A 26,352-nucleotide genomic window follows, 5' to 3' on the forward strand; every position below is an offset into this window, starting at 1 on the left:
TTTTATGTTAAAAGTGCAAAGACAAAGGCACTGAAATATTAACTGACTTCTGTAAGATTGCATCTTCTACTGCAACAGAATTAAGAGCAAGCCTGGTTTAGGTTGTACCAAAAGACAATATTCCAATGATGTTTTGTCTTCATCAGCTTCTTTAGCGTCCAGTCTCGTCTCTTGCTCTTTTGTGTAAAGTCTGGCTAGTTGCTGCACTTTTCTCATCCATGACAGATTTTTGTCAAGAATCTTGCTGATTTTCCCAAATTGATGTGTGACTGCTCTGCTTCTTCCCTGCTTTTCCATCAATCTCAGCCTCTTTCGTACATGTCTCTCCTCTAAGGGAGTCCCATGTCATCATCTCAGTTTCTTTCTTCATTAATAAATGTGGTTTATTGACTTATTGTGAACAATGACACTTTTAACCTGAAGGATCTTTCTTATAAAAATAGAACAGAACAGTGTATAAAGTGTCATGATTTTTTACTGTCACCTAAAGAGCATCGTCAGTTATAAACTGCTATCAGGAGGGCTTGGTGACTGAGGGAAATTAATCTTTTTTTATTCTGTTGTTTAACTGCACTAGAAGACTGAAAACATTTAAAATGCATTGGTAGCATCTAGCTTCCATGCAGATAATTGCTGTAATAGCCTTTGGGAATGGGAGAGAGGCTTAAACAAGCCAACATATGTCACAGGTTAGATGCCCATGAGATAATCTTACTTGAAAGAAATAACTGTGTCCAGGAATCTCTGCTTCTCAGCACTGAATATAAACTGCTTTCAAATTCTGACAGTATTAGCCTGTTTGCTTTCAGCATCCTTCTTCCATGTCACTTTTTAAAATTATTTCACTGTGTATTTCCACCTTTATTTTGAATGTTTGTCGTTACTGTTATGATATGGCCATGGGAAAGGAGAAGAAAGAAATCATCTGTTTCAGAGGCCTGAGATCTCTGCTGGTTTTACGTTGCTACTTTGCCTTTGCTAACTGCCGTCACATGAGGGCACTACATCTGTGAGCAAAAGTTTCAGTTTCTTCATGATGGCAAACGTAGTGTACTGTCAGTCGTTTATAGATTACATACTATTACATATTACCAGAATAGCTCCTGCATTTGAATCTAATTTTGGCATTAGAAGGACCAAGTTAAAAAAAAAAAAAAAAAATACAAATGGAAGAAGGTGTGTTGAGGTTTATCTAAGGAGCTCACGTAGCTCTGCTAACAAGACCTCTTTCATTCTGGCATATTTTTTAGTCTTTCATCATGAAATAGGGTCTGTCCTTTAAAGGTCTGAGAATTATTTCTCTTGTGTTTTTACTCTGGAAATGTAATATATGTTGGCAGATTGTTGATGAGCTATTGTAAGCAGTGCAAGGAACAATTTTTGGTACAGGTTTTGTTCCTAAACATGAATTTCTCTCAGGTGTTTCCTTGATGAAACAGAGCTTTACCACTGCCACTGGTAGGTCACATCATGGTAGTCTCATTCAGATTTTTTTTAGCCTGGTTGCACTTGGAACTTTTGTTGTTGTACCGATGTTGGCTGGGAAGAATGGACTCCACAGGTGTGTAATGTGGTGTAAGGCAACCCAAATTCAGGAAAACACTAGTGGAGGGATGAGGGAAGGTTGTAGTGATTACTGAGTGATGCTCTGACCTGCTGTCTCATGCCTGGTATATATAGGCTACATTAGAGTGATGAGTTTAATGCAGCTTTTAAAACCAGCAAACTTCCTGACTAGGGTATTAAAAGTCACAAAGTGCTGTTCTTCACGTAACTCATCTAACTCAAGCAACTTATCTGAGCTATGCTGGCTGATACAAACTGTGTTTAGAGCATTGCTGGTATGTTATGACTTTTTTTAAGGTAAAGCTGTCTACAAACTCTAACCAAACAAACTCCAAATTACACGTGGCTTTTGCTGGAGTAAGAACCTTCATTGTTACACTGAACATGTTAAGTTTATTTTGGGTGCTCTCTGGGCTTGTAAAATTCATTATACAATAAATGCTCTAAGAACAACACAGGGGAATTTCATTTCTCTGAGCACCCTATAACCCATCAGTGTTGGGTCTTTTTGTTCGCAGAATGGTTTGTCTCCGTTGCATATGGCAACACAAGGAGATCATCTAAACTGTGTTCAGCTTCTGATTCAGCACAACGTGCCTGTAGATGACGTCACTAACGACTATCTGACTGCACTGCATGTTGCCGCCCACTGTGGCCACTACAAAGTTGCCAAGGTTCTCTTGGACAAGAAAGCTAATCCTAATGCCAAAGCACTGGTGAGTACACAGCGGGTTACTATTCACAGCTAAACATTCTTCCAAAGTTGCAGTGAGACTTATTTGAGAGTTATTTTCTGCCTGCTGATGGTTGACAGTGAGGATATGTTGTATTGCTACAGACCAAAAGAGGATGCTCGAGGTTTAAAGTGTTAATGATGTAGCATGCAGTCAGAGTAGACCTTTGCTTACAGACGGTCAACAGTGATTTATGAATTAGTGTAACTAGAGCATTTTTGCCTCCTGGTAGATTGTTGTGATTCTGAATAGATGAAACTGCTGTAGTTTTTGGTGTGGAGAGAATTCTCACTTTCTAAATGTTTGTAAAGAGAAAATAATCAGTAACATTTAAAACTGAGAGAATTTTTATTGGCTCTCAAAGATGTGAAACTGTAAAAAGTAGGAATAAGTTACATAACGATTATTTGTGGTATTTTATAATTATGTCAATGGAGTCATACGTCTTTCTACTTTAAAAACAACTTCAGCAACAAAATCTGTTAGTGTAATTAGAGTGCATACAAACTGAATGCATTAATACATTTTGTTCAAAATTATACTTGCAATTTGTTGTTTTTAAAATGAATTTTGATTTGCTCTTCAATAACTGTTCCAAATAAATTTGCGTTCTGACATTAATTGGGTTGACTGTTGGTTTCACAGCCTGATGCTATTAACTCATTCAATTCCTGAAATATTATGTGAGCTCCTGAAACCCTCACAAGCCAGGTGGGATTGTCTCTCTTGAAAAACAGCACAGGCTCCATAAATTTCTTTCTCTTAGTCCCTCTGGTTTTTGTGTCAGATCAACCTGTCTTCAGGTGTCTTTGGCCGAGGTATTATGATATATGGGTTTTGTTCACTATAACCAGCAAGTGATGAGGCTTGTAGGCCTGTAATATTTATTTTTGCCTTCTGAAATAATCAAATCATCATCAGGTTTAGCTTGTCAAGAGTTGCTGGCGGTGACCTCTCATTGATCTGGTAACCTACTCACAAATGTCCTTTTCCCCTAAATCTTTTAGTGTTTCCTTTTCTTCTGTCCTGGTCCCCACTCAGCATGATTAAGTAGAAGGAGCCCGAGTGCAGTATCTGGAGCTTGTGCTCACTCTTCCCTGAAACACATCTGAGCTTACCCTGGACATTGTCCACCACTAAGGAGAGAGTTGAGAGCTGCTCACACTTAACTGGAACAGACAATTGCACTGACCTCACATTACAAAAGCATATGATATTCTTTACTATATGGCAGGTAAAAAAGCCAGTTTTAATCAGATCTGAGTGATCAGTTCTGTCAGCTGTTTTCAGAATTGTTCTGCAAAGGCTTTTTTGATGAATATACAGAGCAGCATCAGCATTCAGTGCACTAATGTTATTGTATCAGTTGTGGATGCTCTGGACAGCTTATTTTCCTGCTTTACTTGTTTTCTGTTGTATCATCTCACACTAAATAAGATGGTAGTTTTAAATGTTCACTCTGCTGCACACACAATTTTTTAAAGGGTGGGACAAATGAATTGTAATTACAGTAAACTGGCAGATAATAAATTTTAAAAAAAAGTAGTAAGATTAGTTTAGAAGAAGATCCAAATGGCAGAACTTGTAAAGGTAAAGTGCTTTTTTTACCAGCAGTTCTGAAAAGTCAAAAGAAAACCTGTCAAAAAAAAATCCCAACCCCCCTAAAAACTCCACCAAAACCCCCCACCCAGTTAACAGTGAATATGCTAAGCAAAAATGAAGTTTTTGACAGTTTTAGGTGAACCGAGAATTTTTAAAAATAAATTATTTATTGGAGTAGGCAATATATTTCATAATTAAAACTGGCCATATGAAATATGTCTTTTTCTTTTTAAAAGTTTTTTTACTTTTTTACATGAAAAATTCAGTGAAGCCAAAACAAATCTGGGAGGTGTTTTGTTAAAACAGAGGAATGTTTTGTGTGAATTCTATGCCCAATTCTACTTTTTAATGACATATGCAGCATCAAAATGTTCATTTACTTTAATTTACAGAATGGTTTCACACCTCTTCACATTGCCTGCAAGAAGAACAGAATAAAAGTAATGGAACTTCTTCTGAAGCATGGTGCATCAATTCAAGCTGTGACTGAGGTAAGAAGTGGTCTTTTCACATTTGTCTTTGTTTTTCCTACAGAACTCATTCTAACTATATCACTTAATATTTGAATATTTCTGAAAGAGCATGGATCGATCAAATCAACAATTATTTTCAACTAGGTATTACCAAATAATAAAACAATTTATACACTTTGGGAATACAGTGGGAATAACAAGTGAAACGTAACAGATTGAAATTTTAAAAAGATCTATCACTTCTGCCAATTTTTGCCTGTAATTTAATGCACTGAAGGTGAAATTCACCCTGTTAGGGAGATCAAGGCGAAGACTGTGCTTCACTCAAGTCCTGTTTTGAAAGGTGATTTAATTCAGACCTTGTTCTGGCTTTTCACACAGAAGTTATATTCACCCACCATCACAGGTCATCACAAATCAGCTAGACAGAAATCGATATGCTGTACTTCAGTCAGCATGAGATAGTCTACATCCAGTTATTGGCACAAATTAGAGATTAATTAAGTACCTATGGAAAATTTGATTTTCTGTGTATATGTATATTTTCCTAAGTTAGGAGGAAAGGTCACATATCTGAATGTGTGACCACTGTTGAAGAAGCCAGGTTCGAAAACGATAAACAATTCCATTGATTAAACAAGGTACAACTGGGAGCAGTTCATCTCCCCAAAATGGAGTTTTGTTTGATGCATGGGGATTTTGTTCTAATTATCCAGTAGCAAACCATACAGCTTCCTTCCTGGCTTTCTTGAGAGAGATCGGGCCCTGACATTGCTCACATATCTCCAGACTAATTTTTAAAAACCATAGGGGTTGTAGATGCAGTTTTCGGAGTCTAATTTGAAGTTACATTAGCAAATGAATGAGAAAAACAAAGAGAACCTTAAAGAAATGCAATGCCTGTCCTCTATATGAATCAGTCAATGTGGAAGTAAAAAAACTATCTACTCAATTTTATCCCTTTTAAATTCAAAGAAATAAGAGAGTAAAAGCAACAGCAACACTTAACTACACTGTCTCGTGTGTGTGAACCAGGTTAACAGTCTGATCTGTACCCTTTTTCAAGCAAAACCTTTTCAAAAGCAAGAGCTCTTCATTTCCTGGTGCTGCCTCACCATGATCCCACATGATGTCAAACTACATTTGACTGCATTTGTTGAGATTCGTCATGGTACTTTACTGCAGAACTCTAACCTTCCTGCCTGCCTCTTTCACTGGCTGTCTATATGGTAACAACCTTTCAAGGCAGAATTAGGAGTTGGTACTCTGCACCCATACATATGCCGCTATTTCTCTAGTCAGAAAGAAAGTTTACATCTGGCCATCAAAACAAATTGGCCATAAAGCTTCAGGCTATTTCTCCCCAAAGAAATCTGAGAGCAAACAAGTGTTGGTTGTGAGATGCGAATAAACAATGCAAATGCAACAAGAGGAAACAGTGCCAAATGGCACAAATAGTCATTGTTGCATATAAACTGTTTATTAAAGGTAATTCCTATTACCTTTTTCTATGGTAAATTCTGTTTTCCAAGTAGATTCTATGCTTCCATCTGTAGATACTGCACCTTTTTTTTTTCAGCTGCAGGTTTGAATCTCTGCAGTATGAGTTAGTGTTCATGGTCAAAGATGACACACATGCATTGTATTTCCTGCAGTCTGTTATTTTAAAAGCATTTACTAAATTATGTGAAACAGGGGAAAGAAATAACATACTCAGTTATTCTGCCTCCCTGTGCATGCTTGCTGTTCTGCATGAGAAAGGAATGAAAGTGCGTTTTCCTCACCTTTACACTCCTGAGATGCGTGTACATCTATGGGGAAGCTGCCTAAATCAGGGGACTTCCAGAGATCCACTGAGCTTTCTCCTCTTGGTAGCAAAAGCCCCTTCTGCAGCCTCTGGCTGACTGTTGGTACAGCTGTGCAGAGGCAGCTGTGAAGAGGCTTTAGGGTAATTCTGTGTGGAGAAATATTAACTATTGATTGGATTTCTAAAGCAAAATCCTTGAGGTCATGCCCTGCTAAATGACTGCTCCCTTTTTCCTTTCCCCTCCTCCCTCCCTCTCTTTCTCTCCGGTTGGCCTTTTATATCTTCTATAAGGGCAGCGGTGCAGATTTGTGACAGCATTTGTGCCACAAGGTCCTGAGGGAAGGGGGAATTTTCTTTAGCCCGTGTCATTTGTGTTTGTGCCTCTCTGGCTGGATGACACAGTTCTGAATTCTCCTTCTCCTGGAGAAACGGTGAGGATGGAGCTCACCACCAAGTTCAATAGAGGTTTTTGTTCATCCAAAAGCAACTGGATTTGGTGGGGACAATGGACACTGCATCTTTTTTGCATTAGCTGACTATTCCAGAAAGTCTTTTGTCTTTCTACCAGAAATGTTTCTACCCTTTATTTTTTTTCCTGTGGTCCAAAATTATATTTAGAAAAAAACTTAAGGAAGAAATCTTGTTTAGCTATAGTTGATTTTAGTTGATGAAGAATTACTGAATTCCTAGAATGTTTTTATGCTTGCTCATGAGTCATACATATAGGTGTTTTCAATTCTGTGTGCCCTTTAGTTAAAGCATGTGTATATTGTTTTTGAGAAGATAAAATCCTCTCAGAATAGCAATCACTTGGGTTTACTTACTTCAGAATAACTTATTTTTCCCCCATGTCATTCTTGTAAAGGAGTGCAGAAGTAGGTATTTAAGTTTGATTTTGGTTTGATTTTCAGTCGGGCCTAACTCCAATCCATGTTGCTGCCTTCATGGGACATGTAAATATTGTATCGCAGCTAATGCATCATGGAGCATCACCCAACACTACCAATGTGGTGAGTAACAGGTTTCCTTTCAGCATGGCAGAACTGTGAATACTTTATAACACCTGGAGCAGCACTGTTGTGAAGTGCCTAATTCTGGTGCCACCTCCATAGCAGCTGTGGCTCCTACTGGAGTCACAGGAAAGTGCAGCCTGCAGACTCCTACTTGGGAGATGCTTGACAGGTTGAGGAACCCTCAAAAGAGGCTGACTGTAAGAAGACTCTATTCTCTTTATTTTCTGGAGTAAAGAACGAGAACATACTGTAACTTTTCATATGTAATTTTTGAGATGTGTACTTGACTGTTGAGCACTGTTTTCCCAGGACCCCGGGGGCCTACCGTTTAAGGAAAGTTCTGCTGTTATCAACAGATTGCAGCAGATTGTCAGGACATATTGCCTGTGTCCATACAGCCATACAAGTGTGCTTTTCTACTGGATGTGCACTGGGTACCCCAAGGCTCCCAGGGCATGTGTAAAAATTGAAGTCATTGTTAGATGAATATTTGGAAGTCGGGAAATGGGAGGCAAATAGAAGTCTGTTGATTCTTTCCAACAGTTTGGCCTCAAAATCTCGCTTTGCACAGGTGCAGTTAGAAGACATTTGTTAAAGTCTTCATCTGCTAATTCTATTAGATTATATAAAAACTCAACACTGTTTGGAAATTAGCAGCTGTTTGTACCTATAGACATATTAATGTCCAAAAATTTAGAAAGCAATTTCCCTACTGAATTTATTCTGATTTCCTTGGATTTGTGTTTCATTAAGTCCATACAGCCTTAGATTAATGTACTCAGTAATTATTTTTTTTTCCTTTTGGTCACTCATCTCAGTACTTGTCCAATAACAAATGATAGTAGGGACACAGGGCATACCAGAAGGAAAGCCAAATATATGTGTGTCTGAATATACAAAATTTGAAATAAATTTTTTGTTTCTCTAAATTAGGCTCTATTTAAATGGACATCATTTTTAACACTGGTAGTAAAATGCTAATAAATACAAAAATTGCACTGCCTCTTCTCAGCAAAAGACTAGTGACAAAGGCACTATTGTGTTGGGAATCTGACTCTGAAATAAACTGCTTTGTAACATCAGCTAAGAGGTCAAATATTGTCTTAATCTCTCATCTTGTTCACAGACAACTACTACAAAATATTCTAGTGGAGATTATTCTGAACTGCGTCACAAGTATTTTTGTATTTATGAAATACGTTGGGGTTTGTTTTTCCTGCAGTGTGTTTTTAATGATATTTTGTTTTTGCTGCTGCGTGCTAGAGAGGAGAAACGGCACTGCACATGGCTGCCAGAGCCGGCCAAACAGAGGTCGTTCGATACCTGGTACAAAATGGAGCCCAGGTGGAGGCTAAAGCTAAGGTAAGGTGATGGTCCAGGTATAATAACCCTAGATTACCTATCTTTAACAAAGCAAGGAATCGCATTCATCTTGCATGTGTCTTTCAGGAAGAGTAATGGAGATGAAGCCAAGGGCCTTGGCATAATGACCACTGATATTTTGTAACGTACTCTCTTACTGTAGTCATGAGTGAGTGATCTGTATGTAAGAGAGAAGGCAGGAGATGTCAAGTTGATACCGTGACCCTTTTTTGTCAACTTATTATTGTCAACAAATTATTATGTGTTTGAAGAGTTTTGTTTTGGGGTGCAAAGCAAGGAGGGGGAGGAATGCCTCAAATCTACTTTTATTTCTGCAAAACTGTAAACCCTAGGCTCCTGCTGTCTCCTGTCATGTTCCTAAAGCATCAGCCTGTATGCATTCAAAAATAGTTATACTTCTAAAGAAGACCTCCTAAGGTAAGGAGGCATATTAAGGGGATGTAGCATAGGGCTGGAAAGAAGGAACAGACCCTATAGATATAACTGGAATTGAGGAAGATAAGAGGGGAGGAAAAAGAAATGGTCAAGGGCTGCTGAAGAAACATACAAAATTATGGAAATAAAAGAGTTCCAGGAAGCAGACAGGGGAACGAGATAAATGGGTGCAATAAATAGCAGTCTTAATAGGTAAAACCAGGAAAACCTTCTTTTTTCAAATAGCAATTAAATTAATACATTTCAAAGAAATCTGTTTTTCATTGTGAAATTATCATCTGTGAATTGGCTCACAAATAAAGATACTAGTAAGACTATATACTTATACAGAACTCTGACTAAATATTTATAGCAGATACACTTCATATCTGCAAGCAGACTGACAATAGAAGTGAATCATGTGGTCTGTAAATCATATCTCCAAAGACAGCCTTGAAAGTGAACAGCTCGTGCTCAGAAGCACAGTCATGAAAATATTTTCTAAGTAATTTCACACAATGAATTAATTTAATTTGTGCAAAATGCCATTGCCTGTGATCAATTTGTTTTCATAAATAACAACTAAATACAAGCAATAGATTATACACCAGTGCTAACATAAACCATGAGGAATTTGTGGGAAACAGGCATAAACTGGAAAAGTTTAAAAACCACAAAGGCTCTCCACCAGTCAGGGGAGAATTTCCCTGCAAAGGAGCAGCATTCACATCCTGACACTCTCATCCTAAATCCCAAAGGTGTAAAATCACTGTTGTAGGATGGGCACGGGCAGAAGTCTCCCTAGCAGAGAACAGCCCAGAACTACTCTGCTGCAGGACGTGGGGTAACAGAGCTCAAGAGGTAGGAAATTCAGCAGGGAAAAATGGGGAGAGAAAGTTGTTTGAATAGATTTGAGGAACAGGAAAAAATGAAGTCACAGGCTTTGTTAGCCATACTGCTGTGATAGTGTGCTTAATCCAAAGATTGTACAACTGAGAATGGGAAGGACAAAAATAGAAAATCAAATAATGGATAAGAAGAAAATTATCTATTAGACACTCAGAACAAGGTCACAGCCAACCACAATATTTTCACTGAAGGAAAATAAATAATGAGACTTGTGACAGGGCAACCCCTATACTTAAAACTATTAAGATTATTGTGTTCTGAATAGTAGTGAGAAAAAAACAGCGAATTTCATCACCCCGCTTTATTTTCAGTTACATCCACTGTAAAGTTACCTGCAAACTGCCAAACAAATTGTTGACCAGTAAAAAGCACAAAGTATGATACTTAATGCAAGTTACTAGGCAATAGTAGGCTAAGCACCTCAGGTCATCCCAGACAACCGAGTTGTTAAATGTTGCTGGGAATCATAAAGAAGACCAAGATGTGAACAATAGAACTATGCATTCAACGCATTTTAAGGTCTCAAATTCAACAGGAAACTCAATGCACCTTAGTGGCAAGGTGAGGCAAATCCAGATTAAGAAAACTGATCAGTTTGTTTACTGTTTTGGATTATGTCTGGAATATTTTGTGATGCATCAACAAAGCACAAGATATCTTTATTATATGACAAAGAGAAAGCCAGCATGCAATATTCACTAGGTAAGACCTCAGTAGAATTAATGCTCGTCTGCAATTTTGAAAAGTGATAGAATCTGAGCAAATATTTCCTGTCAAAATATGAGCCTTAGTTTTCTTATGTAGGTCTGTTGTGTTTCCTTTATGTTTAGGACGACCAAACGCCGCTGCACATTTCTGCTCGACTGGGAAAAGCAGATATAGTACAGCAGCTGCTACAGCAAGGAGCATCTCCAAATGCAGCTACGACGTCTGGCTATACGCCCCTGCATCTTTCTGCTCGAGAAGGACATGAAGATGTAGCTTCTGTTCTTTTGGATCATGGTGCATCTTTATCTATCATTACCAAGGTAAGGGGGTTGCAAAAACAATAGCTTATATAGTAAAATACAGCTGTATCAAGTGCTACTTGTGAATTAAATGCTGCAAGAATCATCTACCCATACAAATAATACAAAAATGAGCTACATTTTGTTAAAAGGGTACAAAACTTTATGCTTTTACCTCAGAGCCTGATGTGTAACGTATCCCAGTGATCAGACAAGCGTTTTCTCAGAATGAAAGGAATGCAGGGCAGAAATTCCTGGCGGGAGTTGATACTGTTACCCAGCCTTATCCTTGGGTCTTTGGTGGTGTGAAGAAAGGAACTGACTCTTCCCTTTTTACAATTGTTTTAATGTAGATAGGGCTTTGCCTCGCAAGGGAGGGCCTCCAGACCTGCAAGGGCAGTTGGGAATCTGCAGACTTGCTGCCTGTACTCAGGCCTATGTAAGGGAATGGATGGAAACAGCAGTATCCTTGTAGATCAGAGACAAACCTTACCCTGAAAAAGGGTGCATAAGGCTGCTATATAACTGCTTTCTCTTACAGAAAGGATTTACTCCTCTACATGTGGCTGCAAAATATGGGAAAATTGAGGTAGCCAACCTCCTACTTCAGAAGAATGCATCTCCTGATGCTTCTGGAAAGGTAGGACAAAAGAAGCCACTGCCACTTGCACAGCAAATATCTAAATGCACATAATATTGTCATAATAGCCTTCTACCTACTTACCATCACACTAGTATCCACAGCCTGGATTTAACTGGAATGGGTTTCATGTAATATTCCAGTCCCTGTTGGGGCTGCCAAGAGCCAGCAAACTCTTGACAAAAGTGACTTTTATTGTCATTAATTGATAACAAAATTATGTCTTCTCTGCACCCATCCAGGGGAATGGAGACAAACCATTCCCCTAGCTTCCTGCCCAGACTATTTTCAGTATTATTAAGAGTATTCAGGCAGCTGGCTCTGCTCCCCTAGGTCTCATGACAGAGGGCAAAGCTCAGTAGGACCTCAAGCTTTTTAAAGCAGCCCGGCTTGGATTTTTACATATCCAGGGGACAGTTTATTTATCCACTGCAGTAAAAGGAAAACAATGCCGAGGGTGTGACCTCAGGGTCAAAATTCCTTACCTGCTCTGTCCTGGGGGCAGCACAGATAACATGCTTCTCTGTTCATCTTCCCTGGGTAAAAAGGGCTTTCACAGCTCAGTAAGGATTTTCAAATCTCCATTTTATTTTTTGATTCTAAAGTTATCAAATAATCTGGATACAGGAATGAATAACAAATGTGTTTTTTCACCTTATCTAATTTCATTTTTCAAACTCTTAAGTTTTCCCTGCTGAGGGTCTGTAACAGCACTTGTTTGTTCTGCATGTGTTTTTAGAGCGGTTTAACACCACTGCATGTAGCTGCACACTACGATAATCAAAAAGTGGCACTCCTACTGTTGGACCAGGGAGCTTCACCTCACGCATCTGCCAAGGTACAAGTACTGGCCACTCCGGGGGAACAATACCTAGGCTTTTTGTGTCACTTTATTCCCTGTCTACCTCTGTTCTTTCTAGGCTGTATATGCTTGCATTTACAGGGGACTCAGTGACCTTGTTTATTAATGTTTCACAACCACATAGAGCTGTTAGAATAATTCTGCATGTGAATAAAACAGCAGTAAAAAAGCAAGTATAGATGTAGAAACATTTAAAATCTCTAGTTTCAATAAAGTTCAGTCTCGGTGAATACTGAGCCTTGCTTTTGCTTCTCCCGTCTCCTTAGTACCTTCTCCAAGCCAGCAAATTTATACCATTGCATCTTAACGTCTGTGCCAGGCAAGCTTGGAGTTAATGCATTGCTACACAGAGGTAGTTCTCCTGTATTGTGCCACAGGATGATTTCTGAGGTGTGATATGTTTCTTGGTATGTAATTAATAATGTGCTTCACAATACTTCTACCACAGTGTAAATAGACTGGTGAGAAAACAAAACAACTAGTCACAGCCCTGCTTTGATTGCACTTTACTGTAGGCAAGACAACACATAGTGTAAGATTTCAGGGGATGTGAAAGAATAAATATTTAAATGTATTCTAGTTCTGAGTAGAAGAAAGAATTTAGAGAAGCTTAAAGTGTCTATATCTTTTGTGGATCCCAGGTTTATGTATGGATCAATAATCAATAGCTGGACAGCAACAATGAGTAAAACAGGGTGGAAGCATATGTAGGCTCAAGTGGGGTAAGTGCAGTGTAAATACCTCATCTGAAACAACCCAGATACATTCCTAAAATCACTGCAAAAAAACCACTGTGGAAAATGAAGAGCTAGTGGAAAAATCAGTGTCATGGATAGACAGCTCTCCTTGATTGCCTTCCTCTCACACATGACTGAATACTAGAGGCCTTCTGCATGGCTGAAGAAGAGGATGGAGTCTGTCATACATGGTAGGTCCTAGAGTTTACAGTGCAAAAGAGAAGAAGGTTAAATAAACAAGGATAGCCAGCAGCAACGGCACAGTTTAAAATCAATAATGCCAATAATGGCAATCTGCCAGAGCTGAGCCCCCAGGAGGTGAACTGGAGTGATCTCTGATCTTTTACTACTGCAACACAGCACTCAAATGCCACTGTGGGGAAGAAGGGGCCTTCTGAAGAGGATGAGAAGACACTGACCCAGTTTTCACTGAAAGAAACTGCCAGTGGAAGCTGTGCATCCTGTAGGGGCAGGGATTGCAGCAGCCACTGCCAAAGGCTTGGGAAGTCCAAACCAAGGTGGAAGCACTATAGACTATAGTATAATATTACACAAACTCATGTGTCAGGTCACCTTAGCTTCCCCATCTGTAGCAGAACAGTTTTGCAGCTGCCACTTCAGGCCTTCAAGTGCCAGCTGTAAGTCTTCCTAAAAGAAAGCATTTGTTAGCATTCTACAGCAAGTGAGCCACAGCAACACTGAGCATCAATACTAAATAAAATTAACGGTAGCATGTTTGTTCCTTTAGGCACCCACTGTGCAGTCATCTGAAAGATGATACTGGTAACAACAGATGATTTCCCATTTCTTTTGTAAATGTGGTCTAATAAATGTGTTACATCATATCACTGGCTCCACAGTTAGTTTCATCAGCACTTGCTTTTTCTGTGCCACTCCTGTCTTTGACACTGATCTTAAGAGTGGCTCATTAGCCTGGCCTGGCATTTGCCTTAAAGAGTGTGTGATGAAAGGGTATGGGAAGTGGCCATGTCAGAGTATGGTGCTGTGATACAAAGAGTTATTCTGATGAATTATTCTTCTGTTTTATAGACAAAAATTAGGCTTGTGTCTAATTTGAATTTGGCATCAACTTTAAAATTCCTCTTCTCCCCACCCCCAAAGCCTCAGTTTTTCTCTATCCCTTCATCTTTAACTGTTTCCCCTTTTTATCTCTTTTCCCTGGCAGCCAGAATTAACTTTTCCTTCCAAACTTTTTCATTTCATTAACCCTTCCTTCCAAATTTCTCCATTCCCTTCTGCATCTATGCATAGTGACCGAGCACAGCCCTTATGATAAGATGCAGACTGAGACTGAGCTGGATTTCAGCTTCTATTTTTCAGCTCTCTTTTTGCCTTCTCTTGACAACTTGCTGCTTTCCATTCCACTGAAAGCAATGTATGCCCATTTCTGAGGAAAAGGCTTAAAAACGGCATTTGTTATTTTACAAAATATACATGAGCTCCATTTATAATACATGAAGTTCAGCATATATGCAGGATTTAGCATGTAGTATTTAGGATTTAGTAGGTGCTTATGTGGCAATGGCTGTTTTACATGTCGGTCTAGTGCAGGAAGTCTAAGGGAGAGGATTTGTGTTTGTTTTTCCTGAAGCATTTTATCTTCAAAGTGAAAATTCAGTGGCTGTATACTTCCCTTACTAATTGTGTCGCTGCATTTCCCAGGTGTCATTTTGAAATATCTTGGTACCTAGGGTCTGAACTGAATCTGAATTGAATTTTGAAGGTTACAGAACCTTTTCCGTGTGGAGTTAGTGCTGTGCGTCTCTCACTTCCAGATGACTGTTAAAGCTCTCCTGTAATCATTTGTGTGCCCCTGTGTATTTATGCTTTGCTCCTACCTGCATCGCCCTGCATCTGTTCTGACCTGCCTTCCCATACAGTCCAGCCCTGCTGCCCCTTGGGGCAGAGGGAGGAGCCAAGCCAGGTGAATGCTTTGTGCCTTTAGATAGATTTTATTGGGCTGTGTAATCTGAGATGCACACGGTACTTATGATACCATAAAAAATGGTTCCTGCAGCTAGGGTCTCATCCCCCCTGACCTTCTTCCTTAGTCACGTGCATATGTGTGCACATTTGCCACTTGCTTTAAAATGAGGGCTAATATATTTCTGAAAAGCAGAAAGTTCTTGAATAAACAGGCATTGAATCTGTACCAAAAGCTGGTCATACCTTAGTCAGTGTTTTGGTATTTGTATGCCAGTCAGTTATTCTTTATATGTATTTATCTGTTTTCTGCCGAATCAATCCTGTTTTAGAATTATAAAATTCTATCATGCAATAGATACTGCATTTTTAATTTTAGTAGTGGGCTCACTAGGTACACATATTGGAAGGAATAAAAAAAAACGCATGAAAGACTCTAAAGTTATATGCTTTAATTTTCCCTTGATCTGAACAAAAACAGCCTGTCAGTAAGGTTAGGGTAAATGCTGCAAGAAAGGCCATATTTCATGTACGAAATGCTTTCATTCACACTGGGAAATGGGAAAAAAACCAAACAATAACAGCTGGTCTGAGTTATGAACACACATCCTGCTCTTCTGTTTGTTAAAGATTTTATGTACATTTAAGGAAAAGTAGCAAATGTCTGTGAAATGAAACTCAAATTCCTGTTGCTATAGGGTGTGCTCTTCTGAACAGATATTTTTTTCCCAAGTTTGAAAGTTTCTTTCAGAATCCTGCTATCTGTAGCAGTACTTTCAAAAACAGATTGCTTAAAGCTCTGATACATTCATTTGTACAACTAGCTAATATTGTATTTGACTGTGCTTGACAGAATTTTGAGAACTAATGACTGACTTTTATAGAGTTGGGTAGGTACAGGAAAGTGATTTGTCACGTTGTTTAATGAGTAGCTTGCCATGAAGTGCTTTCTTTTGACAGAATGGCTATACGCCACTGCACATAGCTGCCAAGAAAAACCAGATGGACATAGCAACTACACTTCTGGAATATGGTGCTGATGCCAATGCTGTAACCAGACAGGGTATTGCCCCTGTACATCTTGCCTCTCAGGATGGCCACGTAGACATGGTGTCATTGCTTCTTACTAGAAATGCTAATGTAAATCTCAGCAACAAGGTAAGCGTTCTCCCTGCTTGGTGCTAAGGCAGTAAACAAATATGGTGATGAAAATGATAGGAGCCTGCAATTAATTTTTGTCCATTTGTGATTCTGCATTTTGAAAACCACTGCAGGTGTTTGAATACCCATCATCATTTCTTCTAGCAAAGAAAGCAGCATGCCCCGTCACATTGAATGAACGCAGTTTCGTAGTACCCAAGTTTTGATGATAGCACATGCTGCAGAGGAATTTATTAATCCATCTCCCTTCCTTCCATGTTATGCTAGTCTGCCAAAACATGCCCAGAGAGAAAATGTCTTCCTCCCCTCAGTGGTTAGCGGGATTGGCGCGTGTCATTTATGAGCCTCTAGATATATGCCTGCCCATTAAGCAATGGTAACAACTAACTTGTTAAGGGAAGCTGATTTTTTTATGGGATAATAACAGCAAGGTTGTCTGAGATTTTGTTCACTAATATAAGTGATTCTTCCTCCCCAGGGGGTGTTCCTTAGAGCACACTGACTTTTGGTGTAATTTCTCCTGGGGGCAGGAAAGGGAAGTTGGTAGATTGTAGTTTCTATATGTATGAATTTATAGGCTATTAACTCTGCTCTACAGTAATGTTTCTAGCAAATGTGCAGCCTTAATTCTTTCAATGCCCCACTAGCCATCAGAGATGTTGTAAAGTGCAGTTTCAGTATGGATTTATCTAGCTAAAGTAGAAAGGCAGGAGACAAATTTTTCATGGAAAATATTTCTTATTCTCAGCAGGTAGAAAGACTCAGTGTCCTCTGAGGCTGTGGGTGATGCTGCACAGGCCTGCTGTGTTTTCCTGTTTCTAACTTTACAGTTTGGTTATTTCTGGGCCCTCCTTCAGGAAGCTTCTCTTGCAGATGTTGATTTTTTCCCCCAGTCTCAATCAAGTGTGTGGGCTTATGCAGTGCAGGATGTACTTTGTATCCCCACAAGGCAATTTGCCATGTACGCATTCTGCATCACGTTGGCTATTATGGTTTTGCTGCTGAGGCTAATACAGAGAGCATGATTGCAGCTGCTTGGCGTTTTGATTCAGTCCCACCAGAGGTTAATTACCTGCAACATCCTTCAAACTGTTACTGTTCACTTGTAATCTATAGTTTATCATTATACTGATAACACCACCTTTTGAAAATAGTCCCCCCCCCACACTCATGTTTCCTCCAAACTCACCACCTATATTTGAAGCCAGATATTTAAAGCACGCTAACTCTTGAGTTTTGCAATGGGAATAAAAAGAGCATTTGTTTTCTTCAGGATCCACAGAATAGTTGGGAGCTGAATACTCAGAGCCTCAGTGTGGGCACTGAGTGCTTATTAAATCATTTTAGGTTTGGCCCATAATATCCAGGCTCCATTAGGTAATTTACAATTGGTTACTGTTCTATATTTGTGTAATGTGACCCACCTAAGCTGCATTGTCATCAGGATTGAATGTTCAAGTACAGTACAGCAGGTCAGTCTCAGAATAACTATCTTTGGTAGCGAATGCACTGTGGACATGAGTTTGGGTTCAAAGGTAGGAAACTTAGAAAATGTTTCTGCCTGATGTGCCAACTGCTGCCACCTGCACTTCTGTCACTGGTGCTAAAGGCAGTAGGAACATAAGGAGTGAAAAAGAACTGTAATTTGCAAGTAGAGGATATTCTTTCTCATTCCTAACAGCATTCCCTCAGCAGATTCTCTCTTCTACCCCTCTTAGCTGAGGTCTTTTATATGACAGAAAGTTGCATAGCTTTCTGAGGCTTTAAGGATTTTAGATCTCAAGTTTCAGATAAGAAAACTAATGGACTATCAAAAAGAGTGTCAGTAGATGTCATCTAGCAAGTCTGTATACTCCCTGGGAGGAGAGAAATGGACCTGATGTCAGAGAAATATAGTTTCATCTTTTCTGTTTGTGTTAGAAAATGATAAAGTAGTGGAGCAAAAGGTAAGGATAAATCTGAGCGAATGTTACTTCTAGAAAACTTGTAGAAGTTTAAACAATTCAATATTTCTTTTAAAATCTCACTCAATCTAAGGAAGTTAATTAGTCAGGAGCTAAACTATGTGACTTTTTCTTAGTGTATAATTTGCTATCCCACATTTAACGCTGCATGAAGAAATGTTCCTTGTGTAAAAAAACCATTATCTTCCTGGCTTTCAAATTGTACTTTCTTGTGAATCAACAAATGTGTCTAGGAATCACATTACGCAGTGAAAGTGGATTTTATTTATTTATTTAAATTCAGTAGGATGTTGTGAGTCTTACCAATACCTGAATTTGCATTTTAGTATTCATGTGCCTCCTCTGAAGATTGTTACTTGTTGCTTCTAATTTACAGAGTGGACTGACGCCACTCCACTTGGCTGCTCAGGAGGATAGAGTCAATGTAGCAGAGGTTCTTGTTAACCAAGGAGCTGCTGTGGATGCACAGACGAAGGTAGGAACACCACTGTCAACATGTCTAATTTCCTTTCAGGGAGGCAAGCACCTATAGACTGGACTAGTAATCGATTTCAGGGTGAAACTGAAATAACAGCAGAAACATTCCTTGTAATAAACTATTAGAGAATGTATTCTGAAAACTAAAAATATGTAAACTTGAGTGTTTAGTTTATACCCAGTCTTTGAGCAGTAAGCTTATTTCTTGCCAAATATTTAGATCAATATAGGTTTAGATTGTATCCTACTATTGTGTTTCACTGAAGGTAAGTGGGAATGATCTGTTTTTTATGTAAGGAAACTCAGAAAAGCTTGAGCTCTCTCTACAGAGAGTCATATAATCTTTTACCATATGCATAATCTCATCTTCTTTTTGTATTTTTTACATGTTGCACATACTTTCCATTCAGCTGACAGTAGAAACAAAACCCAGGAGAACTGTTTCTGAAAACGTCTGTATTTACAGCAAGAGAAACAATGTAAATGCAGTGTAGGCATTCCTGGCTAATAAGTGGTTAATACTTTTTCCCATGACTTAAGAGACTTTATAAAATGAAGTAGTCTTCTTTCCCTGAGCTGATACTAAATAGCCATCCATAGACATGATTCTGCAAGTAAAGCCATTGTTCATTTGTAAAGATTACTCCCTACTCCTACAGCTTGACTCAGCCTTCGTGACTGGATGCCTCTGAATTTCTAAGCTGCTTTGTTTTGCAAAGCATAGTGAGGCGAGCTATTTCATCGTATGGGTACATTCTAGGGAACTGACTTTTTCTGTTGTCCCAAGTTCAGACTAGACCATTGTTCTCCTGATGGTAAACATTAACCTGTTAGGTTGTCAGTAAATATTGCTCTACTCTACCTTTGAAAATAACATTAGTGATTAAATATTTAATTCTTGAGGACAAATTTGAAATTCTTTATCGCTGTTTTCTAATATGAAATGCATATGTGCGATAGTGGTCCATTTCAAATTTACTCGCCAAAAAATAGGTTTGCCTAAACTAAATAGTTGGACTCCTAAATAAGAGACCTGGTTTTCCAGGGTGCTTGGGGATAGCTTTTGAGACCCAAATCAATTACGCCACCCACTTCACAGTATTGGTTTCAAGAGTGATGTCGTGAGTAAATTCCAAGAGCCTGTGTATAAATGGTTTTATGCTCACTAATAGTGTATAGAGTGCTCAGAATTTAACGATGATGATCTCAGTGTTGATTACACTTACATTCTAGTCTAGATCTTGGAGTCATTCCTTTAGCTGGGTAAGAAATCAGTTGTGATCAAATACTTGGACTGTAGCTGATCAAATCGACTAAATGAACCAAGTCTCACAATCTGATCTGCACCCTTTGTGCAGAGTAACAGCTTTCACAACTCTCTGTTAGGTGCGTGCCACAAATTTTGTGCTGTGCTTGCATCCCATAAACATCCAGGTGTGTCAGACTGTCCAGCAATATTATCACCACACTGACATTTCAGAAAGGGCTGAATCCGTCATCATATCTGGCTGCAGCTCAGCTGATTATAATCCGTGGCAGAGGGAAAAGTCATTGTTGTGTGATTTTTCTACTGTGTAATTCCAACTGTACCAGCTACTGATTTCAATGAAATTATTGACATGAAACTGAAATAGTTCTCCTGAAATCCCAGGAGCTTCTCCAGCTTTATACTTTTGTAACATATCCTCAGCTCGTACATTTTACAGATGAATCAGTCTGGGTTCTTATCATCTGCTAAATCATCCAGCAGCAGGTGAGATCTGCCCTGGTTCGTTCTTTGCATAATTTCCTCAGACATATGTGGTTGCCTTTCTGGAGATCATTCCTACCTCGTTTTGGTTTCTGTAGCAAGACACTGCAGAACCTGCTCTTTTAATTTGGTCAGAGCTGAATCGCCTTCTAGCCCATACAACTTTCCTGTGAGTGTTTGCCTGTCTCCCACTCTTCTCTGTCCCACAAATAGTAAGTAGTCTAAGGAGACATTTACGTTGACAGGTGCAGGCAGTCATGTGTTCCTTTTGCCTGCTCTCCAATGTCCAAATAGGATCCAGTTCTGGACTAGTGGCCTTTAAGTCACATTAGCGTGGTGAAAACGTCTGAGATACTGTCACAGCTGAGAGGCGGAGCATGTTTGTTGGGTCTCAAGGGCCAGCCTGGCACAGTCGCACAAGCTCGGTACTGAACTTTAAGCCTGGCAGGGTGGCAATGTGGTGGAGTAGGCATGTGACTCTGTAGAGACACACAGAAAAGGGACTTCAGTTTCTCATTCAGAGATCTCCTCTGGGCGGAGCTGAATTTCTTAATTGCATCTTTGAATATTGAACTAGTCAGTAGGTGAAACCACAGACAGGGAAAAAAAACACAGTCGTGTTTCTGTCTGCAGCATGAATCCTGTTATCAGTAATGTCATATAATTTTAAAGAAGCCAACAGTAAGTCCCTTGTTGTTCACCCTCATTCTTCAGGTATATACGTAACTAGTGCAAGTAAAGAATAGTTTCCCAGTACACATTTTCTTCCATGGGACTGCCCCAGAGTTGTTCAGGAAGTGGGGCAGGGACTCATAGGTCAGGCAAAGTCATGGTGTATTTAAGCAGAACTACTTTGTGGTGTGACAAATCGCCTGCCTGGGAGAATGTGCGTTACTGATCCTGTAGGTCTTTGTGCTGAAGAACACCCGCAAAGGCTTGTCCTCCTGCCTACCATGCTAATTTGCCCTCTCTGCTGTAGGGGACTGGCTGCTCCTTAGGAAGAAAGTGCCCACATGCCTTGCAGGAGTGTGTTAGAGTGGATTGAGCTTGATGCTTATTCACTGACTTCTGCAGAGTCCCATCTGCTGGGTTTGTGCAGCGGGGAGCCCTCCAGGCTCCACACAGTCAGCCACATGGGGGTCATCTGCCAGATATCCACTCACTACCATCTGTGATATAAGAAAAGTGCCAATGCACTACCATGTATTTTAGCATGGAATAGTTTCTAGCTAAACTGATGATCATCTTGAGTTCCTAAGGAAAGAGCTGACAAGCTCTGAACTTCTACACTGAAGGAAAAGTGTTATGCTGTAAGAACTACCACACCTTGACCGCATGTTCTGTGCCAGTGAAGTTTAGATTATTGGCTTGTAAAATAGCAGCTCTGTAGTTACAAGCTCTCTTGTTTAGATGGATTAACTGTTCTATGGGAATAAAAGGTCTATGCGTGCTGCCTCTAAAACCGGAGGCACTGGGGAGCAAGATACAGCAACAGCTGAGTTGGCTTCAGAAGCACTGTTGCTATGCTTGCGTGTTTGCATGATACCATCCAGCATGTCCCATTCAGATTCATTACTTCGGACATGCAGTGACAGAGATGTGGCTGTCCATGCCTTAAAAGTCAGTGAAACTGCACAGCTTAGAGTGGTATTATATTGGGGATCCCTGCTATCAGCAACATCACCACTAACCTTCAGTTTTCTTCTCTGCATTTCACATCCATACACTTCTGTTACTTCAGTTATTGTGGTCTAGATGACTATTCAGTAGTCTTCTGTTGTTGGTGGTGTTAGTTTGTTTAGATTCTCTCCTTATCATATTTCTCATTTTCCCAGGTTAAGTAAGCATCGGTTATGTCACTCCAGCACAGTATCTGTCAATATAGGGAGAACACTTAATATCTTAGCAGGTCATTCAACTTCTTAAGTAGGGACCAATGAGCTATCATCTTCCACCTCTGGTACATGTTCTTTAATCATCAATTATATATAACTTACACTCCCTATGAAAACATCTGGAATTTGCAATTCTGATGCATGGGAGTTCTTACTCCTGCTCAGGTTCTCAGAGCCACACACATGATTGGGGTTTTTCGGGTGATTGGGCAGGAACACATTTTGTATCTTGAAGCTATAGCAGGGAACAAAAAAAATCCAATACTACAGAAAATCTCCTGTGCGGGAGATTAGTCTTCATGATTAAGATCAGTTCTGGCCCTAAAACTTATGAGCATTTTCATAATTGCTCTCGGACCTGAACCGTTGCAACTGTGGTTCTCTCTTGAGGTGGTTTCCCTCCAAAGAAATTTTTTTCCTGAACTTTGTTGCAGAAAAAAGCATGAAAGGAGGAATAGCTGCTGGTTTTGATGTCCATTTATTGATGGTGTTATGGGATCCTTCTGGTTCTGCTGCATCAGTTAACTAAACAGCCTCTAATCCCAGAGCTGCAGGAGTCTGTCTCAGTCAACGCTAAAGAGTAAACAACACTAGTTTAGCATGCCAGAGCTAGTGCTTGAGAGGCCACAAGGCTGCTCCTGCCACTTGAAGATTAGATTTTGTTATGTGGTTTTAAGCCTAGACCTGTTAGACTGAGCTCCAATTGATAAGCCACAGAAAACACCTTATCTTAATATGCAAGAAGCAAATATAATAAATGGTGGAAAAGTAGCAACACTAAAATGCAGTTCAGGTGGTGAAGGTTCAGAGCTGCTTCAAAACCCTTCACATTTAGAAAGCTTTAAAAACTGAATCTAGTATTCACAGAAGGCATGTTGGTGTGCTGCTGAAAGGGCAGCAGTTTTGTCCGTTCTGACATTACATCTGTGTGTCTGAATTTAGGTTTGTTAAAGAGTTTTCAATGCTGTAACTCTGTGTTATGCAATATCATGCTTAACACAAGGAATGCTCATCTTACACATAATATTGGGAGTTAAAAATCAATCTGAAGCCATGGCTGCAAGCAGATATTTCTTCTCTGGCAGTTATGTTGAGAGTGTAAAAGCTGTACTGGTACATGTGATGTTGCTTTTGTTGCAGGGCTTTTGTGCTGGGAGCTGGCACGAATAAATATTGTTTCACGGCTCAGCAGGTCTCCACATGTCATTTTTCAACTGTTTATCCCATTGGATAGTGTTATTGTAGGATACAGCATTGCAGTGATGGACTGGCAAAGGAAAACTGACTGGAGAAGAGTGCTGGTTCGGTCAAGGATGAAGAGCAGGATTTGGGGCTTTGGTCTCAGTGCAAGCCATTTTAGTCAAACTGTTGCTGCACTGCACTTGGTGTTGGGCCTCTGCCAGGGGAACTGATGGTCTCACAGTCCTTGGTGAATGACTGTCTGGAAAATAAAGCCAGTATTAAACTGTCTTTTGTTCCTAAAACTGTAGTATTGGTAGGAGATAATGGTCATGATGTTCTTTTGCAGGTTGAGCTGGGCCTTTTATTTCAGATTTATTTAGGGAGATTTATTCAGGTCTGCCTGCCTTGTTCTGACAGGAGCTCCATACCATCCTGAGTGCTACAATGGTTCATAACAGCAATCAAGACATTTGTGTGGAAATTTCCAGCCTAATAATGTGCAGTAATGAACCTTTGCAAGGTACTGCAACATGTTAGGCCCTGATTCAGCAAAGCAGTGAAGTGTGTATTGTACACATAGGTTTGCCTGCTTCCTTTGATCAAGGCTGGATGCTTTTGTGATCTTTGGATTGAGAGCATTTTCTGGCCTTATCAACAATAATACTGTAGCTTCATTGTCTGACATTTACAGCAGAAAAACAAAAACAGAGCAGCTTGAGAGTCAGCATGACTAGAAAGATGCAGTAATTCAAGCTGTTAAGATTTATGGTTATTGCCAGTGGAGGATATTGAAGTAATTCACAAGAAATACAAGGTTTGTGATAATTTCCCTGAAAAAAAATTGAAGGGCAAGAGAATAAGGGATGCTTTGTGGTTTTGTGTTCCATTACAATTGAAAAGCTCAGTATTTCTGATTTTCTTTTTTTTTGGCTGTTATTCTTGTTGCTTTTGATAAGCCCTTCCCAGCTGCTAACTCCCATATTGCTGCTCATTCTTTAAACAGCTAGAAGCAGCACAGCAACTGACTGCCAGAAGGTGATGCGCATTAGAGCTGTACTGAACAAAAGCCCTGATTTTCCTGGAAGTAACTTTTTTAGTACTAGGATGCCCACTAAGTCCCTTGGCACTTTGCCAGTAAATATAACTCTGAACATAAACTACTATGCAGAAATGGGTATAATTGTGGAGTTGGGTTTCTTTGGTCAATGGTTTGGGTTTTTTCATTATTAATACCTTTTGAAGCAAAATATTTTAGCCCCCTGTTCATATTTCTGTAGAGAATGAAAATAGCAAGCTCAGATAGGCATGAGAATTATAACTTTCATAGCTACTTTGGTTGTGTAACTGCAGAATCTGCCAGTTGGAGTGTTTCAGAAAAATTAACAGAATGTCTGTTTTCCATGAAGGTGCTGAGATGTAAAGATAAATGTTATACCTGCCTGAGCTAGAAACAGTTGAATGCAGGAATCTGTACTGTAGCTGAGAAGCAAAGGATATCCTTTGGGGGTCTCAGGCATTAAAAGGGCATTTTGCTAATTAGTTTTATTTCAACCAATGCCTTCCCTACAAACATTGCTGACTGTAAACTTAAAAAGTGTCCTCTGGTGGCTGAGGAGGTCTATCATGCCCAATGAGATGTGACCCGCCATGTCAGATCTCTGTCACTCTGCTGTCAGTGAGTGTGTGATGCATTAGGCACTGCCTGATCAAACACGACATGACGTGAGATGACCACAGAGTATGGCAAGGTTAAAAGAAAGCTTCCAGGCCCCTCCAGGGAGTTCAGACAGGAAACTGGTATTTTGCCACCAGGCTAGCAGGTGCCCACGTCACTACTCAGGGCATGCATGATGCCTGTAGCAGAGAAGATGCCTTTCAGTGCACGGCACCTCCAGCTGCCATACCTGACCAGGCCAGCAGCACTGAGAGCTTCAGAGGGAGCCTGCTTCAGCTTCACCTCTGGGACACCAAGAGCTGTAGCAGGGAGAATACTGTCCATGTCACCATGGAAATGTCATAATTTCTACCATGCATTTGGAGGGGAAAGAGGAAAAGTTTTCATTTAGTCTCTGATTTAAACAGCAGGCTAGTCAGGAGTGACAAAGAACATCAATAATTATTCCTCTAGCCATTTATGAAGGTACCACATGTAAGTCTTTGTATATGCCATTTGTAGAAGGAAATTGATGTTGTACTGCAGCAAATATTGGGATTTTGATAGCTCCTTCTTCAGTATTCATTGTTACAGGCTGCAGAGAGGAGCCTTTACTGATCACTTCAAAGGGAAAGTTGACATCAGCTGGTCTTGGCTCTCTGATACTCTCCAGATTTTAATGTTTTAGGGTTATTAGCAGGGGGTTCCCAGCAGGTGGCCCTTGACTTTGGATTTCATCTCCCCAGTTGGTTTTATGATGTCTGATTTTTGTTGACCTTGCAGGTCATGTTAAGAGGCCATATTTTGAAGGGGGAGAGGGAATGAAGTTCTTGTATGAGGAAGTTTCACAGCATTTTTTTTTAACTGATGTTCTGATAGTTTGCCCATGTTTTAATCTGAGTTTATCTTTGAACACGTAGGAGCAAGGGCCACAAAAGCGGCATTTGAGGTACATGGCTGTGAGTATGCTCAGCATTCTGCTGAAGACTCGAGATTCTGGCCTGCTTAGGGAGCCCTGTCAGATTCAGACCCCGGACACTGCTAGGAAACTATTAGGACAACCCTAAACTAACAGTAACTGTAAGAGGTCCCAGCATTCAGTTCATGATGCTAGTTCATTTTAGCTAGTACTCAGGCTCTTGCCACTGTGTGCAGGTTTTCTGTGTGAAAAGTTCCTT

General features: G+C 39.8%; 1 protein-coding gene across 31 annotated transcripts in view; it reads left to right on the top strand.

The window, feature by feature from the left end:
- The window catches only part of ANK3 (ankyrin 3), a 379,574-nt gene that overhangs the window by 264,987 nt on the left and 88,235 nt on the right, over positions 1–26,352 (top strand). For 27 of the 31 annotated variants that reach the window (XM_074830355.1, XM_074830354.1, XM_074830362.1 and 24 more), the window contains 9 exons: positions 2,085–2,282; positions 4,295–4,393; positions 7,094–7,192; positions 8,459–8,557; positions 10,732–10,929; positions 11,450–11,548; positions 12,288–12,386; positions 16,052–16,249; positions 18,593–18,691. In XM_074830355.1, coding sequence (XP_074686456.1) covers positions 2,085–2,282; positions 4,295–4,393; positions 7,094–7,192; positions 8,459–8,557; positions 10,732–10,929; positions 11,450–11,548; positions 12,288–12,386; positions 16,052–16,249; positions 18,593–18,691 — 1,188 coding nt within the window. The remainder of the gene's footprint in view (positions 1–2,084; positions 2,283–4,294; positions 4,394–7,093; positions 7,193–8,458; positions 8,558–10,731; positions 10,930–11,449; positions 11,549–12,287; positions 12,387–16,051; positions 16,250–18,592; positions 18,692–26,352) is intronic. The other 4 variants (XM_074830372.1, XM_074830373.1, XM_074830360.1 and 1 more) reach the window with 1 other exon arrangement.

This window comes from Strix aluco, chromosome 7 (genome assembly GCF_031877795.1).
Source record: "Strix aluco isolate bStrAlu1 chromosome 7, bStrAlu1.hap1, whole genome shotgun sequence".
Classification (NCBI taxonomy): Eukaryota; Metazoa; Chordata; class Aves; order Strigiformes; family Strigidae; genus Strix; species Strix aluco.